The sequence below is a fragment of the Cyprinodon variegatus genome, unplaced genomic scaffold, assembly GCF_000732505.1.
Source record: "Cyprinodon variegatus isolate N-32 unplaced genomic scaffold, C_variegatus-1.0 Scaffold152, whole genome shotgun sequence".
Taxonomy (NCBI): Eukaryota; Metazoa; Chordata; class Actinopteri; order Cyprinodontiformes; family Cyprinodontidae; genus Cyprinodon; species Cyprinodon variegatus.
The window spans coordinates 364,312-384,263 of NW_015150605.1; the positions used below are offsets into that span (position 1 = coordinate 364,312).

Genomic DNA, 19,952 nt, shown 5'->3' on the forward strand with positions numbered 1-19,952 from the left:
GGTTTAATGCAAAGATAATTCAGGGTAAAAAGCGGTGACAATAAAAATAATACATCATAGGATTTATGTTGATAAACATAAATGGGCTTCAAAAATAAACTTGTTCTACCAAAAAAACATCTTAACAGTTAGTTAATAGAAACAGTTAGGAACTGCCACTGATTCCCCAAATTGAATGGCTGTTTTGTCTCCTTTTAGAGTCAAAATATGTGAAATGTACTGCATGGTCTCACTATTTGTTATATTTCTTAGAGCCAATTTGTGACATAAAGTTGTTCTTGAGGTGCAGAGACAGCAGAATTCCAGCAAAACAGCCCCATGAGGGATTTTATAGGTCTGTCAGATGAGGAGCAGGGAATTCAAATGCAAAAATGATGCTGAACTGATGCTATGTGAGTGGTCCCACCATTGAGAGTAATGGCGTAAAGGAATCAGTCAGACAGTTATTAAACGTAGGCTGAAGGACGAACAATGAAAGTGTAATTCACATTACGAACAGCAACTGAGACTCAAACTCTGACTAAACAGAAACAGAAACAGTTGTACCCCCATTAGCCTGATTTACCCTTCCTACTGCTTTACTGCTTTAAAAGTAGAAAACATCTATAGATTTACTGGCCAGGCAGAACTGATTAGAACACAAACAGGATCAAACTGTCAGTGGTATCAACTCTGAAATAATAGCATGGTGGAAGAGCCTTTCCTGCAATTTGTTGACAAAGAATTGAATGTAACGAGAAAGCACATTGATTGGTGTTACTTGTGCCTGGCTTTTCTACAAACTCACATTCTGAAATCGTCTCCCATGAAACAGCGGTTCCTCAGTAGCCCCGCCCACAGCTGAACACCCACGATGCCAAAGATGAAGAAAACAAAGAAGCAGAGCGCCAACACATTGCCCAACATTGGAAGCGTGTCCAGGAGGAGGGTCACCAGGATGCGCATACCTGAAAAAGACACAAAATATCAAAACCAGGACACAAGATTTTGATAACAAAACACATCAAATTGATTTCAAACTGGTTCCTGCAAAGCCTCTTCATTTAGATTGAAAATAGTGTAAGGTTACCCCTTCCCCACCTGTTTCCCTGTCAGTCAGCTGGGTACTATAGTCTACATAAAGGTACAAAATGCCACTCCATTTTTCCTCTATTAAAGAATAAGCTTTCTTATTAGAATAAAATCCAAACCAGAATGTTATCAATTATCTCTAGAAAATGGGTAAATGTAAACAATATAAGAAATGTTATCTTTCCAATAATAATGTTAATACCTCTGCATAAAGCCAGGTTATATTGTTGAAACCTTGAAAACTTCATGCAAAACACAAGCATAGATCTTTTCAAGTTCAGTAGAACCCAAAACACTAATAATTATTAATCCACTGTCCTACTTGTCGAACAAAATACTTCTTTTGGCCCTTTGAGTTTACACACTGAGCTGTGCGAAGGTCACTGGGTGCAGTAAAGAAAAAAATTAAGTTGGTTTGGAACGCTTGTGAACTGGGCTGCAGAGAACGACACAAGCATCACAATTATTTAACTGACTTTGCTCACAGTGCTTTGATTTATTTGCGCATGCATCCATCACAACGAGGGCAGCAGTTGCTAACAGATACATCTCTTCTGTTTCCGGTTAAAGAAATTAAGTCATTTTTACAGCATAGTCACGTATTGCAAGGACGTTTGATGCATTTTTTTCCTTGGCTGACTTTCAGTAAAGGGCAATTTTACCTCAGATCAGCAGTGGAGAAGCAGCAGGTAGTTCCTTGCATGGTCTGATAACAACACCTGAATGTTTTAATGAACTTAGGTCTGACTACCAAGCTCTAATTCACAATTTTTTTACTCAGTGTCTTTCAAGAGTCTGCAACGTAAAGACATCAGAAGCAGACTGTTGGTATCTCTGCTACTGTTTTCCTGCCAAGCATATTCTGCCGCCATCTACTTTCCTTTCTTTTTTCTGGGCTTGTTGCCTTCAGTTGGGTCTTCAGCCAGTTAAACACGGACTGCAATCAGTTCAATAACTTGTCCAGCCAAAAACTGTTCGTTTGTTTTTGCTTAGTTTGTTAGTAAAAAAAAGTAGTTTGTGTATATTTAAGATACCAATAGAGGTACTATACTGAGCATGTGCACAGAGGGAAAAACAAAGAAGGGAGTGCTAACCAAAGTAGCACTTCCAAGAGAAATTTGAAAATAATGCAGACAAACAGTTCATCTTTTCTTCAATTGCAACCAGTTGTCCTGTACCTGCAGCTCAAAAACATCCCCATAGTATGATGCTGCCACCACCATGATTGAATGTTAGAATAGTATAGGGCAGGTGATGAGCAGTGCCTGGTTTTCTCCACACATGCCACTTAGAATTAACGGCAAATTCAATCTTGGTCTCATCAGACCAGAGAATCTTCTTTCTCATAGTCTGGGAGTGCTTCAAATGTTTGTTTGTTGTTTTGGCAAACTCTATGTGGGCTGTCATATTTCTTGAACTGAGGAGAGGGTTCCGTCGGCCCACACTACCATAAAGGCCCGACTGGTGGAGGGCTGCAGTGATAGTTGAGGAACTTGCTCCCATCTCCATACTGCATCTCTGAAGCTCAGTCACAGTGATCATTGGATTCTTCTTTACCTCTCTCACCAAGGCTCCTCTCCCAAAATTGGTTAGTTTGGCTGGACTGCCAGGTCTAGAAAGAGTTCTGCTCGTCCCAAACTTCTTCCATTTAAGGATAATGGAGACCAATGCGCTTTTAGGAACCTTGAGAGCTTCAGAAATTCTTTTGTAACCTTGGCCAGATCTGTGCTTCAATTCTGTTTCTGAGCTCCTTTGGCAGTTCCTTCAACCTCATGATTCTCGTTTGCTCTGACGTGTACTGTGAGCTGTAAGGTCTTATAAAGACAGGTGTGTGCCTTTGCTAATCAAGTCCAATCAGTTTAAATAAACACAGCTGGACTCCAATGAAGGGGCAGAACTCAAGGAGGATCAGAAGAAATTGACAGGATGTGAGTTAAATATGGCTACGTTCACACCGCAGCCTGAAGTGACCCAAATTCGATTTTTTTTTGCCCATATGCGCCCTTGATCTGATCTTTTCATGGCTGTCTGGACAACACAGATCCGATTTTTTCAATGCGACTCAGGCCACTTGGCTATGTGGTCCTGAATCCGATACGAATCTGATCTTTTCAAATGTGACCTGTATCTGAACGGCCAGGTTGGATTCATCCGACCTGAACGTAATTAATACCCGACAAAGGTCACTATTCTGTGTCTTGCTAAGCAGAAGCAGCAAGAAAAACTACAACTATGGCAGATGATGATGCAGAGAGCAGTATTTATGTTTATACATATTGAAAAGATTGTGTTTTTATAGTTGGAAAAGACCGCTAAAAAAAATCTGATTTTACAAAAAAATCGGAATTGAGCTTCAAGGCCTGCAGTGTGAACGTAGCCTATGAGCGTCACAGCAAAGGGTCTTGAACGTAGCCTATGAGCGTCACAGCAAAGGGTCTGAATTCTTATTACAATTTTTCATATTTCTGTTTTTCTTTTTTTTTTTTATAAATTTGCAAAAAATTCAAAATTTCATTTTTTTCTGTCAAAATGGGGTGCTGAGTGTATATCAATGAGACATAAAAATAACTTTTTTGATTTCAGCAAATGCCTGCAATGAAACAAAGAGTGATCAATCTAAATGGGTCTCAATACTTTGCGTACCCACTGTACGTTCTGATAGGAGGCTCTGGTGAGGATTAATGGGAACTTAGATTTTCTGTAGATCAGTTTATTGGATTAAAACTGGTTGGTCTTCAACCATGCCCGAGCTGAGGCATTGCAGAACAGCCAGGCTTGGTTAGACTGTAATAAAGAGCTGTATGAATTGTATACTTCTGGCTTTCTGATAGTTCTGCAGTATTGCCGGCAGATGGCTTTCTGTTTATACATGCTCACTTCACCCAGTGCTGTAATTTAGGCTAGTTCTAGAAAAGACCATCAAAACACTATCAGGGTGGATGGTTGATATGTATAATTTTATTCTATGATGATCAAATAGTTTTTGGCCGTTTTCTTTTTTTGTAGGCATATAATGGGACTATGTCTTTACAAGTACCAATTACAATTGTCTTTAAAAGTAACTCTATGACTTCTAAGTCTGCTAGACAAAAGTGATCTCCTATTAGATTCCAAGACAAAGTAGTTGACTTCAATTTTTTGACAGTGCAGTGTCACCAGTTAGTTGTTTCTAAGGCAAAAACATGGGAGTTATAGGCCTACCCCCCCTAGTGGCTAAAAGTTACAGTACTGCTTGATGAGAGGAGTAATTGCATTCTTCATTTGGGAAAGGTTCTTTGGCTTAAACTATTTCTTAATACAGATATGAAGAACCAGAGCTACTTTTATACAACAAATCTGCCTGCGATAAGTCTAAAAACAGGTAGCTTTAGATAGTAAACGTTAATTTAGAACAATACCTGTTCCAGGCAACAATAGCTTGAACACATAACAGATTTAATGTTAAAACCAATGAAGCAAAAAGAGCCTCCTTAAATCACCTTATCACAATTTTTCTTATCTGTGGATAAAGTGAAGACAAGCCCCAATTATATATTTTTCAATTTAGCATTTTTTTACTTTTCTTGTAAACTCTTTTTTTCAAAAAAAAAAAAAAAACTCCCAGACCCATTTTCTACCTTTGGTTATCACCCATGTGAAAGATGCTGTGACTGAGGGGGGTGGCTTATTGCAGCTACTTTAAAGGCCTTTCAATTCCTTTCAACTAGTGAAAATGGCCTTCAGAAAACATTTTCCTATCTCTTTTTTCTCCAGCACATCTTCTTCAAATACAAAAGAAAAACTTTGGTTACAAACAAGGTAATCTAAGTAGAGAATTGCTTTGCTTAGTTTGGACCTTGAAAGTTGAACAGAAAGTATTTATGAAGGAAAAGGAAAAGCACAGAAATCATGATTTGTAACCTTTAAAAAAAGGCCAAGGTCATGTTAATGTTGACTAGAGAGAAACTGTTTCCCTTTAACAGAAAAGGGAATAATTATACTGAGTAAAGCTTTGTTAATAATCCACATGCCAGAGAAACAAGGAGGAAACAAACTTACTGGGAACTCTGTTGATAGCTCGTAGAGGGCGGAGAACCCGAACAGTCCTGATAGCTGATAGGCTGACATTGTGTCCGTCCAGTGAGTACTCCAGCATTCTGCAGCGGATGGGATAAGCCACCAATGTTACTGGCATCTGGATCAGTCTGACCTTGGCAAACTCTAGGAGTCTATAGGGAATGCATTCTTTGGGATACAAGCCTTTTAAGTACAAGTCGCTGAGGTCTGTTTCCCTCTGAGGACGGAGTAATGACATTGTCATTCTATGAAGCTATCACACGCACACTCATACATCCCCAAACATGTACGTCTCAGCTCACACGAACACACGCTTGACATTTAACTGGCATTAAACAAGTGTCTAAGCTTTACACAAAGCACACACGTACACACTTTTGGCTCACAGTTAATGTCATATGAATGTATGTGTGTGTCTGTGTCTGGAAGGCACTTACCCCACAATAACAATGAAGAAGTCCAATCTGTTCCATGTGTCACCTAGATAACCTTTCTGACCTATGACCCCGAGAGCAACCATCTTTACCACCATTTCCCCAGCAAAAAAAGCAAAGATACCGTCGTCCAGGGTCTAAACACACAAACAAATAAACACATGCACATAGAGGATTAGTGTAAAATGATTAGAGGAATAAAAGTCAGGGCTTTATAATATGTTTATAATATGTTTCTCATTTCAATGCATGTTAATGTGTGGGCTGCTGTTTAGGTTGGTGTATTTTACCTGCAGAAAGCTTGGGGTGTGGCCGCAAGGCTGGAACATCCCCAGAGTCACACAGTTCAGCAGGATGGCCAGAATGCTCACTCTCTCAAACCATGTGGTGCAGAGTTAAGGGTCATCACCATGGCAACATTTCAGCAGGCTAACATATTTGTTTATATTAACGCCAGACACATGAATGTGGGCAATACATTTTATCTAATAACAATTCATTTGAAGCCAGTACTATCCAAAATTCAACTCTGCTTATTCTTAAACGGTCAACATAAAACCTATTGTGGGTTTTCTAAAACTTGGTGTTTCTAGATAGTTGTCATGTCAAAACAGAGTTTTCCAAATTTCTCATTGGGTGTTTTCTAAGAGTTTAATTAGAAATGTAAATGTTAACTATGGATATAAAGAAAGAATGATTCATGTTAAAGGTATTTAATTCAAACAGCACTTATAGTAATTTGACCACTGACAGTTCTTAAAAAACGATACTTAAAAAGATTAAGTTCTTGCTGAGATGCATCTAAAAAGGATGGATGGATGGACGGACAGACGGATGGACGGACATTTGCTGACTATTTTCAATAGAATTTGTAAAGTTCATTTAAACTTTTTGTTTCCCTTTAGTTTAAACCTTGCATTCTTTAGTAGGTTTGAAGTATTTGTGAGCAACTTGTTCATTCCAAAGCCAGTTTCCTGTTTGAACTGGATCACTGTTCTGTTGGAACCTAATATCCAACCATTGAGGAGGGAAACCATGTGAATCCATCCTAGTTTAGTCCTTAACTAGACAATTCACCTTTATTTCCGTGCAATATCAACAATTATGCAAATATGTAGAAAGACCTTTATTAAACTTTAAAATACTGCACTAGCATTCGGATGGTTTTAAGGTTCTACATATATAAACATCATCAGTTGGACTATAGCAAATTAAAACTACCTTACTAATTTAAAAATCAGCAACACTGTGGTTAGTTTTCAAGGGTCCTAAGGAGGTCTGCTGGGATACATCAAGACAACATTGCGTCCTACATTATATGATGGAGGATGAGAGTTACCAGACTGCTATGAGAATGCACAAGAAAAACTTTCCATGCTTTTCACACCTTTAAATGCCATACAACACACAGGGTCTTTGTACATAACTGGTAGGTGCTTCAGTCCCAGAGGAATAGGACTTTGATCTGAGGACCAGGGAGTACTACCCTAAATTGCCTATATGCTCCATCTTGCTGGGATGCCAAGTGAAGTTGTTCAGGATACTGTCATACTAATGTGATACCTGTCAAGGGAAAGGCCCTCACATTGCATGTAGCAGGGATGAGGGAGGAGAAACAGGTATAGAAAAGGGTGCAGCCAGGAAGTGTTTCACTGGATTTATAATGTTTTTTTAATAATTAAATTGTATTTAAAAACAAAAAAACTGCATGATGCCTACATTAAACAAAGTTACATTTAATACACACAGGAAACAATAAAATGTGTCTGAAAAGGTCAAATGAAGTTTTGGACGGTGGTTAAGGAGGACTGGCTAATCTGACCTAGTGACAAAAAGATTTCCACACATTCATTTTCTAGAGGGTAAAGCCTTTCTGTGACAAGCTCAAAATCTATGAATAATACAAAACGAAATGGATTTTTGTGTGCAAGATGCCCTGAGACTGAAGCATCTACACTGACTGCCAGCAAAGGTTAAAATCATTGACCATAATGGCATATTGCACTAAGCTGCACTTTACACACAAGATGCATTTATCTGCTTCTCTTTTGCTGCTGATGAAAATAATGATTGTGTTTCCATTAAAATTGCTCGTTGCAGTGTAGCAATTGCTTCAGAGATTGTGAAAAAAACCTTGTGTAGGTAAGATGCGTGAGGAGGCAGTACTGTATGCGAAGGAATTTAAAATGTAATGAAAGTTTTTGAGGACCACAGAGAAATCTGAATCGGTGTTATGGTTTTTCCCCTTTTGGACTTCTTTTTGAGGTTTTTTTTTATATATATTCCAGCAATTTATGTAATTCCGTTTTGTTGGTCATTGGTTTATTGTCCATTCTGTGTTATATTTAAGCTGTGTTGCATTTTATTAGTTACTTTCTGTTGCCCCTTGTGCCTCTCTCCTTTCCCCTAGTTCCCTTCTAGTTACTTCTATCCACACCAGCTCTATATCAGCTGATTAGCCCCTTCTTTGTTCTGTCCCCCATAAATACTCCTCCTCTTCAGTTACTTGGCTCCCCATGTGTGTCTTCCCCTGATGTCTCTTGGTTTTTGGTTTCCTGTATGTTGGTTCTTGGATTTTGTTTCTGTTGCCTTTTTCAATTAATCAGCAAAACAAATCTCCGCCTCCTCATCTCTTGGGTCACTCACTTGGGTCCTCAACCATTCCGCCACCCCACTTTGACAATCTGATGTAAATAATAGCAGGATTATGTTTAAAATGGACTGAGATCTATCTGCTGTTACTTATCACATAAACCGCTAGGTAATAAGAAACAGTGGAGTAAGCACTGGACGTAAAATCACCTTCTGCAATTACTATAGTACTGTTCATCATAATCATGCTCGATAACAGCTTTGAGACAGAGAACATTTGCTTCTTTTCATTGTAGAGCTCTTCTATAGCCTGGTACATTTTCAAGGTAAAAAGCTGAGATAAAAGCTAATTGTAAAATTGGTTATATGTACTTGCCACAACACTTACTCCTCCACCAACCTCTACTACTTCCTTTCTGCATCATTTCCTTCAAACCTTGCTTACTTTCTTCCTTCTCTGACTAACTGTAACTACAGGCCAGGTCTGGAATGACCTGTTTCCCTCACATAACTTGATAAAGACGCCACAGAGGGTGGTGGGCTTAACTCCTCTCTAGGGATGGGTTTCCATTTAGGCAGTGTTGTTATAGCGAAATGTGCCCAAGGCAATGATTAAAGACCTTCTGCCCAGTTTATAGCTTTAGCCAATTGTATACTAGAGAGCCAGAGAAGGCTGAAGTTGGCAAGATGAGGAAGTTGGGTAAGAAAAAGAGAGAGGGATACAATGGACTGGTATCCAGCTGAAGCACAGAAGCAAGAGGATGCATAAAGCTAATGTTATTTGATGCTAGTTTCCTGTTGCCATTATATACACAATAATTTAAATGCATTTACATCGTCTAAAAGGTATGCTTAACTGGTAACTTAACTACCTAGTCAACCAGTGACCAGCATGCTCCTGACGTCATTTCTTTAGCACTTTGGTACGGGCAGAACTGCATCAACAGATAGTAAAAATATTCCGTAAAAATTCAAAAAAATATCCACTGGACTTGGTTTCCAAGATTTGAAGACGTTTCGCTACCTCTCCAGGAAGCTTTCTCAATTGAAATGTCTGGATCCGCAGTGAGTTTGAGTGTTATATAGACAAAGCCTTGTATCGCTTGGACACATGCAAATGGTAACCGATGAATGGGTTGTTTGGTTCCATCGTTAGCCTGTAATATCTGAATAACGATCGATTCAATTTGAATTGATAAAGCTTCCCCGAAACGTCTTCAAATCTTGGAAACCAAGTCCAGTGGATATTTTTTAAATTTTCACTGAATGACTATGACCCGGATGACTGAGAACCTTCATCAGCATAGTAAAAATAGTAACGAGTCCGCATTTAAGCCACGATTGTAAAATGTACAAATGGAAAAATGTTTGTTATCAGACCACCTTGGATAATGTTGATGGATTCATCTATCTGCTGTAGTTGGAAAGTGAGGGGAAACACTGTGGAAATCTCCAGGGTTTTTTCTACTGAAAGGTCACAGTTTGCACAGTTGGGCTGTGGTCTTTCTGAGGTGTTAGTGCAAAAGGAGCAGAACAAGGAACGTATTCTGTGTTTAAATAATGTGCAGAAAATGTCTGTAAGGAGGAAGACAATAGAGCAGTGATGAAAAAGACTTTGTAGACAAGGCTGCAAGGAGTCGCCTGCAATAGAAATAAAGACTGCTGCACAGCTTTTGTAAAGCCAGGAACAGGGTGTAGTAGAGGTGAAGAACTCCATGTTCCTTGCTGTATAGAGAGCAAGAGAGATATAGGACACCAAAGCTGTATATGAGATGGGGATGAGCAAACTTTAATTCCTAAGGACATTTCCTATTCTTTAACATCTGCAGCAAGTTACCATACTTACATTTTATCACTGCTGCACTTTAAGAAATTAAAATGTCTTGAGAGCTGCACTGAATGAAATTTCATTTTGTATACACTGTCTAAGTCTAAGATGTTAAACATTCTGTTGCCGCCAGAGTGCTTTTCACTACTGTTTTTTTCCCCGTTGGGAATAGCCTTGGACTCAGCAAGAACAACAGACTGAAAGCTGATAGGAAAGTCTCCATAATTGGCTAGAGGCGGGTCACTTAAAAGATGGTGCTGAGGACAAAGATGCTGAAAAAAAACGGATATCTATCACGGATAACTCTAACCACACACTCCAGAACACACTAGGAAAACAGCAGAGAATCGTTTTAAACAGTCTGCAATAAATTCACTACTGTAGTAACCAGTAAATGAAACCTCTCCACTTTCACACCCTCAAGCTTTATAGAAATCAACTCAGACGGCAATAGTAAGGCAATTTCTTCTCTGCAAAGTTCCTGTGCTTTCCATCCTGTTTATGTGTACAAACAACACAAAAGGCTGTTCGTGTTTGTCACGTTTGTACAGATTTGTTCATGTTCTTTTATACTTTTATATTACAATAAAGAACATATACATTTTTTGGGGGGCTTCTCATTGGAACAGTGTGTAGCACTGCTGCCTTGCAGCAAGAAGGTTGCATGGAGTTTGCATGTTCTCCCTGAGCATGCGTGGGTTCTCTCTGGGTACCCTGGCTTCCTCCCACAATCCAAAAATTGTGTTAATTGGCCTATCTAAATTCTCCTTAGGTGTGTGTGGGTGTTTGTGTGTGTGAATGGTTGTTTGTCTCTGTGATGGACTGGCGACCTGTGCAGGGTGGACCCTGCCTCTCACCCGTAGACAGCTGGAGATAGGCACCAGCACCGCTTGGGATAAGCGTGACAGAAAATGGGTGGATGGATTTACCATTTTGGAAGTAATAATACCTATCTATTCATTTATTTTCAAACAAACATGAAGGGGAGATTTAAATTTTGAGACAGTCGAGCGTGGCTAAAATTGCACAGATGGATCTTTCTGCATGCATATCCTCTGTACATCTGGCCCCAAGCCGTTGTGAGGGCAAAAGCATATAATTCACATAATTTTCCTACTCATCAAACCATTGTGTGACCCTTCGTGCCCTTTGTGGAATCATCTGCATATTTTATCTGTCTTGTTTTTTTTCCTTTCTGTCAATTTTCAGAATTATAGAAAATGGTAATTTATGCAGTAACCCAGAGGAAGCTCCAGGAAAACTGCGTTAATAATATCAAATCCCTTATTGGGACTATAAACTGCATTACATTTCCTTTTTTTAGGACGACAGACATATATTGCTCTGAGAAAAAAAACAAAAACGTTTATAAGAATTAAAACTTTTGTTAAAATGTATTCCAATCCAATAAGAAGTTTACACACAGCTCTAAATAGCTAACATAAGGCAACACCCGTAACTGTAATACATTTGAGGTCATAGATCATTCAGGTTTTCAGTACTGGCTTTTGTTATCACAGCCTTGTCTGATGTATGTTTAGGATCATGTATTTTTAGGACAACATCCAGATACATCATGATGATCCGGTGGTATCGTTTTCCTCCATTCAGTACTGCAATGGATTTAAAAAACTATATTTTGAGAAATTTTGACAGCTAGCCAGCTGTTGCTAGAATTCAATTAAGTTTTACAGGAGAACTGTTGTCTTTCCTAAATGAAATCATTAAAATTGACTTTAGCAAGTGACAATGTTGTTTTGGGTTAATTTACGACCTCCTGAGTGAATTCTCAATGTACTCTTGAAGTAATATTGTTAGACTGGCTAGTAATTGAAAGGACTACTATGGTTCTGTGTTCTTAGATTATAGTTCTTACATGGGTGTTCACCAGAGTCCAAAGCCTCAGAAATGAGTAGCAAACCTTTCTAGTTTTATGGATCATGGATCCTTTTTGTTATATGCTCTTGTAATTCATTTGCTCAAGAAGATATGTTGCTTTTAAGATCTGTTAGGCTACTTCCTGTTGTCAGACAGGTTCAATTATTTTAGGTTTTTTATGGATACAGCAATCACTATCATCCAACTTTTGTTTTTAAGAACACCAACTATTTTATGATTACTTATTAGTCAATACTTGGGGAAAAAAAGACATCAGAAGCTCTGAATTGATAAGTTTACTGCCCATCGTTATCTGATGTATAGTTCTTATGGTAAATGTAACGCTTTACTCAGAGAACATAGTTTCATACAAAACTTTATAAAATGTTGAATTCTTCCCAAAATCAAATGAATGAAAGAGGAAGCATTCTTTGAAGTCAGTTATTTGGTGGAGCACAGTGCGAGCCTCGCAAGTGAAAGGCAGTCAGGTTTGAGAGTGAAAAGAGTCTGAGTAGAAAGTTGAAAATGTATTGTGTTCGATTTCTATTGAACAAATACAGATGTGAGGACAGATTGAATGGATGACAGGAATGTATTCAAGAAGCAAGGACGCATGCATAACAAAGCCCGAAGCGAGCACACACGCAGACACACACCCACAGAGTCCCCTTCCCGGACACTTTGCTCCCTAAAGGGCAGAAAATATTAATGAGAGTACAATCCCCTACCACCCTTGAGACAGAGACTGACTGAGAGAGAGAAACTGGAGGAAAGATGGAAAAGAGGGAAGGAGCGAGGGTAATCCAGTGTCCTCCCTTTGCTTCGGTTGCCATGGGAACCCCCATCTCACCGTGGGAACTGACTCCGGAGTTTCACGATCTGCTCGCATCCTGTCTGGACTGGAACACAACACAATTAATGCACGCTCAAACCAAACACAGAACACAAACAGACAATAGAGAGGCCGAGGCGGCTTCCTCCATCTCTCTCTCTCTGATCTCCTCACAGCTGATGGGTTCCCTTTTTTAATGCCGCCTCGATCTGTACATGTCACAGCGGCTTCCATAAAGCGCACGTGGGCATGAACGCATGGTTGAGCACAGACTCGAGAGGGGTCAAGGTGTAAGTGATGAATGAGAGGGGAGTTTTTTGACATCAACAATGAAAACACAAAGCCAACGTCCTTTCCCTGTTTTTAACTCCCTCAATTTCTTTTCCATTATCTCCTCTTACACCCAACCTTTGTCTCTATCATCTCTCATTTTCTTCTCTTTGGCCCAATTATTTTTTTCACTGTGCAGCGCTTTGCTCCTCCTGCTCCCCGTCTCTCTCTCTTCCTTTATATAGCGCTGCATAATTTCCTATCTTTATTCCGTATGACTTCCCAGCATATCTCCTTTCTCCATCCACACTCTTTTTCTCTCCAGAAAGCCTTCGCTCTGTACCCCCCTTGTCTTTTCCTAGCATCGCTGTATATTATCGCCCTTGGGTAGGGTTCTGATCTCTATCAGAAACCTGAATCTCCCCCCAACAGATAAAATACAACTAGACTTAATAATTAACATGAGCAGCAAAAATGGAAAGGCGGAGAGAATGGGAGGCTGACTGACAGAGGTGTGAGAGGGATGAAGAAGAAAGAAGAAGAGGGAGGCATGGGGAATGAAGTGAACAAAAAGGGTCTAATACTTAAGGAAAAAGGGATTTAAAAAAAAACTTTGGAAATAATCTTTAATTGTAAACAACTGTAAATGTTGTGTGGCCTTTGTCTTCTCTATTTTTCTCCTGGCTCTCCGCTGCCTCTGAACTCCATCTTCTTGAGTGCCAACACAGGTAATAAAGGTCAGGCAGACATTATAAATCAAATCAGATCACATCAACCTGATCTTTTTGGCATCCTCCCCTACCCTTGGCTAGGATACACATGCCAAGACCAGCATGTGGGACAGTTTTCATGTGAAACCTTCATTAAGTTAAAAGGACCATCCAAAGGGACAGAAAGGCCATCGAAAAGGAGAAGTTTGCAGAACGTGACGGACCAGTTAGAAGAGATCAGAGGCTTACACTGACACCATTTTAAACTCTATGGCAGGGACTTCAACGTTTTCCAGGCCAAGGTCCCCCAAACTGATGGCAAGATGAAGCGGGGACCCTCTAATTATATCTATTGTATGAAATTGAGTTATATCAAACTGGTCCTATACTCATTCTATTACATATGGAGTAATTTAACAAAAGTAATTTCGACCTGGGATTGTTAAAGTATTTCTGATTCCTTGTTGATGTTACAGGTGTTGTGAAAGAAACAGTGCCCAGCTTGAAAGAGCTCCTGTGTGTTGCTGAATGTGTGCATTGATGACTGAAAGACAACTTCTGCCTCCATTTATCTGTTTACTACAGTGTGTTGAATTCAGGTTAATGTGTATTTAAAGACATTTTAAAAATTGCAGTAGGGAATATTAAAAAAAAGTCTAATCAACCAAAACTTTCACGACCCCCAAGTAGTAGCTCTGTGGACCCCCTAGGGGTCGCGGACCCCCTGCTGAAGACCTCTGCTCTATGGTATCAAGGTCCTTGTGCATACGGAGCCTCTCAAACTTCAAAACCACATTTTCACATTTTATTATATAAAAACATATCTTTTGTTTGTATTTCATTTGGAATGTATGTGATAGAACAACACAAAGCAGAGCATAATTGATAGAAGACACAAGATACAAGACATGGATTCAGGTAAGGACTTTGACTAGGCCATTCTAATACATGAATGTGTTTGGTTCAAACCACAAAATTGTGTAGCTATGGCCTTTATCTTTATGCTGACGCAAATTAAGTGTCACAATGGGGATGCTGATGATTTGTTAAATTCACAACTAACCAGTGACCCCTAAGGGTAGGTGGTAGCCCTGGATTTATTTAGAGGTATTAGACTACATACCTCTTAGATATTGTGTAATAAATAGGAGTATTTCACTTCCATTACAAAAATATGTAGTAGTTTGTTTCTGATCTCTCACATAAAATCCCAAAAAAATAATGAAAAAAGGGGAAAAAATAAATATAGAAAAGAAACAGAAAAGGTCTTTTTAGTTAGTTTTTTTACTTCACAGAAACATATTACCAGCTCCTTGCCCTATTGTTGACATTGGAGTCTAGAAAACAAAGTATAATTCTATTGTGTTTTTCTTCATTGTTATTCCTAGATTTTTTTAAAATCTCCCAGCAAAGCTGTAAAACACATTGAGAAACTAAAACTCTTTAACCATGGAAAACTGCAGTTAATTTAGTGAGAAAAATGTTATGCTGGTGTTGCAAAAACAATTACAGCATCTCCATGCACTCTCGGTTAAATTGGGTGCATTAAATTCTACTCAACTAGACTGTTTTGGTGAGACTATGTGCATATTGTGCGTTAATCAAAGTGAAGACAGTTCTGTTGCATAGCTCACCTTATAAGGGAATCCTTTGCTGAGCTCACATAAAGTATGAGAAGCAGAGTGTTTGCATGTTTAAGCAACAGGCCTAACTTTATCTTTAATTCTGTGCCAAAGCTTAAGGTACACTCGATTCTTTATTTCTTATATTTAGTTTAATGTTCTTACAATATTTTAAAAGTGTCATTAGTTGTTAAGCAGGCTTTCTGGAAGCCTTTGAAAGTCTCCCCTCTAGAATTTGACTGTGTTTTCATTTAGTTACTGTGCAGTTCTTCACCTAATCCTGATGGCATAACAAATATCCTGTATAGCTACGCTTCTATTTTCTACCAATCCAAATAATTCAGTGGGGCTTTTTTTAAACACATTATATTCAGAGCAGTGGAAAACAAGCTCTCTTGTTTGTGCTAATACAACGCAAGTTCATCATTTTCATCGTTGCTGACCGAAGTTGTTTAACAAACTAGACAAAGAACATCTTTGAAAATGTTAAGGTATTGGGCTGAAAGGAAAAAGTCCAGAAAAGGAGAAAAGATGATCAGGGCAAATCACAAATCTTTACAATGCAATAACCTTACATGGAAAGTTTGATCAATGCAGGATTAATCATGATGATGATTTTTGATTTTTCTATTAGGTTCTGTAAATGAACCTGGCTTAACCTCCTGTTAAAATGGAGTTTTCCTTTCCACTGTATCTGCATGCATGCTCTGAATAAGGGATTGCTGTATAATTATAGAATACAAGCCACTGTCCACTGTTGCTATATGCTCTTCCAGAAGTGAACAACCACAAGACCATGACTGCAGGCAATCTGCTGGGTTTCATTTGAAAGAAAACTATTTAGCTGTTCTTCTTGTATGAATTAACTTTATAAAGCAAATTGAGATGACATATATTTAGTTTTGTTGCTATTTAAATAAACTAAACTGAACTAAATTGAGCGGAACCGAACTTAATTAAATATATGCTGTAGTTATATGGGGTTCTAGTTGCTATAAACAACAAAATAAACAAATCACACCAGTCCATAACATTATTTTATTCCCTTGAAACCATTTTAACACTAGGGAGAAAATAGAATTGGTGTCAGAATTTGTTAAAGACATGATCATACGTCTTGAATTTAGCTCCCAGACCATCAGCAAGAAACCTGATTAGAAAGTGACAGCTGTTGGAAGAGATAGAAAATGACGATCAATCACACTCAGTACTGGTCTCCATGCAAGATCTTGTCTCAGTCTGGTTTCATGGGTGAATATGAGAAAGTTTAGGAATCAGAGCGACACAGGAGGAGCTTTCACATGATCTACAGGACAGTTGGACCCCAGTTACAGAGAAAACCACTGGTATTACAGGGCTGTAAAGAGCTTAATGCTAACAGGGCCCTGCTTTTTAAGCTATAAGGGCAGGCGCCTGTTAGGCTGTCAATAAAAATCATACAGGTCACATGATATCAAACACTATCCCGATATTCAAGCACAGAGGCGAGAACATTATGCTTTGAGCTTAGATTTCATTAAAGTTACAGCGTGACAAATCCAAGTGGCAGCCTAGAGAAACATAAAGCATTCTGGGAATTTTTACCAAGCAGTTGGACAAACAGCTTCCTAAGATCTGTGTAACACTGTTGACCAGCAGCAGATAAGGTTTTCAAACTTAATGATATGCAGAACAATCTAAAGTTGTAATGTGTGTTTTCAGTTGAATTAAAACAACCCTAAACATACTGTGACAACCCCTACAGTCCACTGGTTTTCCTGTTTTCTTTTGCTTTGCTGAGAAAAAGGCACCAATCTGATTTACCTGATTGAGGTGTTAAAAGGCTCCTTTCCAGCCAGTTATGTCTTCCTTTGACATGACTGATCATTTAGTGTTTAGCCTTGTCGTTTCTTCCATGACTTTTGTGGAACTTTATTTATTTAGTCACCGGAGTAGAAGCTTGACAGTATTCAATTAATTATCAAGGCAAGCCTGACTAAATCAAGAGTTAACAAATCTTGTAAACTGCAGGCTTGGGGTCAGATTTCTGACACCATTGTTTCTGTTGCTGTTAGTTTAACTAGTGAACAGCAGTGGGAGTTGCTTTGACTGAAGGCTGAGATCGAGCAAAAGAGGCTGGATGAGAAGAAAGAGGCTGGAACGTGACGTGACACCAACTGTCTACAAGGAAATGAGAATCAGTAAAAACAAACGCATACACACTAAGAATAGTTTTAACGGCCCCACTGTGAAGCACGTTTCCTGAGGCATTACAGCATTTTGCCTGATCAGCTAACATGAAGGAAAACAGGCACATGTTTTCACATCAAGTTCTTAAAGTGATTTCAAAGAAGGAACAGATAAATCTACATTGAGGCCTACGTTTTCCACAGACAGACAGGGAATAATGACAAACTGTCATGTTAGCTGTGAGTGAAGTTGTGCCTTATGCTTTTTAGGGTTACAGGAGCTATTAAGTGAATATAATACATTTTGAAAATTGAACCTGAACCACATTTGTATAAAGTATATATTCAAAGCTAAACACACACAACCAATGTTATTATGACAAAAAAAAAAAAAACTGAAGTATTTTTTTTTTACCTTTGTACAGACGACGACCAGTAGCTCCCGTTTATAACTGTTGTGTTTAGCTGCTTGTGCTGTTGGCACTAGGCTTTGGTTCAACGTTTACATTTTCCAAGACTTCTTTTTAAGCCTTCAGAATTGAAATAACTGTGTTCCATTCTCCAAATAATTAGGGTAATATGTCTCTGAAATGTATGCCTCCTACTGACAACATTTAGCCTTTTACTAAATGTTTTGTAAACAAAATTCCAATTTCCGCCATGCCTCTCTGTGCAAAAGCTTGCAACTTTTTTGAAATGTGCTCCTGCAGGGGAGGACTGTTTCAATTTAGGATCGTTGATTGGTCAGCTGCTGACAAGCCTCTTGGGTTGATTGACAGGTGGGGTCACTGCAATTTGAAGGTTCGGGTGGTGGAAGCCATGCTTCTGGCTGGTGGACTTTCCTAGTGTTTTGATGTTGCCAGCAACCTGTGTTTAGTTCCTCAGTTTTGTGAGAAGGATCTGGATACATTTTCTGTATTTTTGATTGCATTGCTGAAAGTAGGGGATGGTCAGATAATGACCACTCTGCAGTCTCACACTGGGAATGATTTTTGGCCCTGGCATTTTTTCATCTATATGGGTATTTCATCTATACTGCATGCATTATTTAGGTAGTTAACTTTGTATTACTTCTGGAACTCCTTAAAGGGGAACACTGTTTTTTGTTTTTTTACATTGGGCCCTTGATTTTACATTATTACATCATGTTCTAGTCATCCATATGAAATTTTTGTCATTTGGAGCCGTTCTGAAGATATTCCATTAGGTTATATCCAAGTAACCTCTACCTATGGGCAACGAATTGAAGACACAAACTAAACTGTTCATAATTTATCATTTATGGTACGCCAGCATTCATAACATGTAGGCGAATCACTGTCCCCCAGACATCCGCAGTTATATTTTTTATACCTATATCTTTAAAAAATGAAGCGGCGCGTGTATGACGTCATCCGCACGCGCCGGCTACCATTCCTTCATCCTGTCAGCTGAACTGCTGCTAGTTTTACTCACATGCCTGAAAGATGTCTAGTGCTACTACCACAGATGATCTCGCTCTCCAAATGGAATTGAACGATTCAGATTAGCTAGCCGAATGAATAGAAGGGGTAGAGCGTAGCCGCCTGTGGCCCAGGCTGCCTGTCACAACTCCAGTCCGGCGCGCGGATGACGTCATACACACTCCGCTTTGTTTAAAAATATATATAAATATAAAAATATAAGGGCGGATGTGTGGGGGACAGTGATTCGCCTACATGTTATGAATGCTGGCGTACCATAAAGAATACATTATGAACAGTTTGTGCCTTCAAGTCATTGCCCATAGGAAGACGTTACCTGGATATGTATATAACGGAATATTTTCAGAACAGCTCCAAATGACACAAAACTCATATGGGTGAGCAGAACATAACATAAAATCAAGGGCCCTTTTAGTTATTCACTGTTACAGGTAGGTGCTGTGGTTGGAGAGTAAGTGTTGGGGCCGGTATGATTTAAGGAGGGTCGGCCCTCGCACACTGAAATTAGGACCGGCCCACTGGGCAAATGGCTGGTATCACAGATTACCAGTCCAAGTCTGCCACACTGTTATTACAGTGTTTGTTGGCTGGTAAAGCACAGGAGGCTTACTCTGCTCTGTCAGTGGCTGAAAGCAAGATTTGTAGCTCTATAAAGGAATCTGTTTTAACAACTTATGAGTTGGTGCCAAAATATTGCCAGCATAGGTTTGGAGCCTTGGAGAAAACTGGTAAGCAGACTGGTGTTAGGTTTGCCAGAGAGATGTATACTCATTTCAGAGGTAGCACTTCCTTTTACAGTACATCAACAACCATCTAATAACAAGGTAATAATATAGCAAAATACACTATATTACTAGGTAACAATAAAAAACTTTATGGAGAATTTTGGTAAGCGCTGTGCTTCAAAATTTAAGCAGACAAGGTAAACTCAGACTTCTTAGATTTCAAACCGCTATTACCAGGTAACTCAGTCATTTCACTGACAGCAATAAATTAATGTGTTATTATCTAGTAAAATGCAGTTTATT

General features: G+C 39.0%; 1 protein-coding gene across 1 annotated transcript in view; it reads right to left on the reverse strand.

Moving 5' to 3' along the window:
• Window positions 1-19,952, reverse strand: part of cacna1h (calcium channel, voltage-dependent, T type, alpha 1H subunit) — a 114,237-nt gene that overhangs the window by 77,169 nt on the left and 17,116 nt on the right. Inside the window, exons 3-6 of the mRNA XM_015377340.1 lie at window positions 5,852-5,945; window positions 5,565-5,698; window positions 5,110-5,207; window positions 788-947 (exon numbers count right to left, since the gene is read on the reverse strand). Of these exons, the coding sequence (XP_015232826.1) occupies window positions 788-947; window positions 5,110-5,207; window positions 5,565-5,698; window positions 5,852-5,945 (486 nt within the window). The remainder of the gene's footprint in view (window positions 1-787; window positions 948-5,109; window positions 5,208-5,564; window positions 5,699-5,851; window positions 5,946-19,952) is intronic.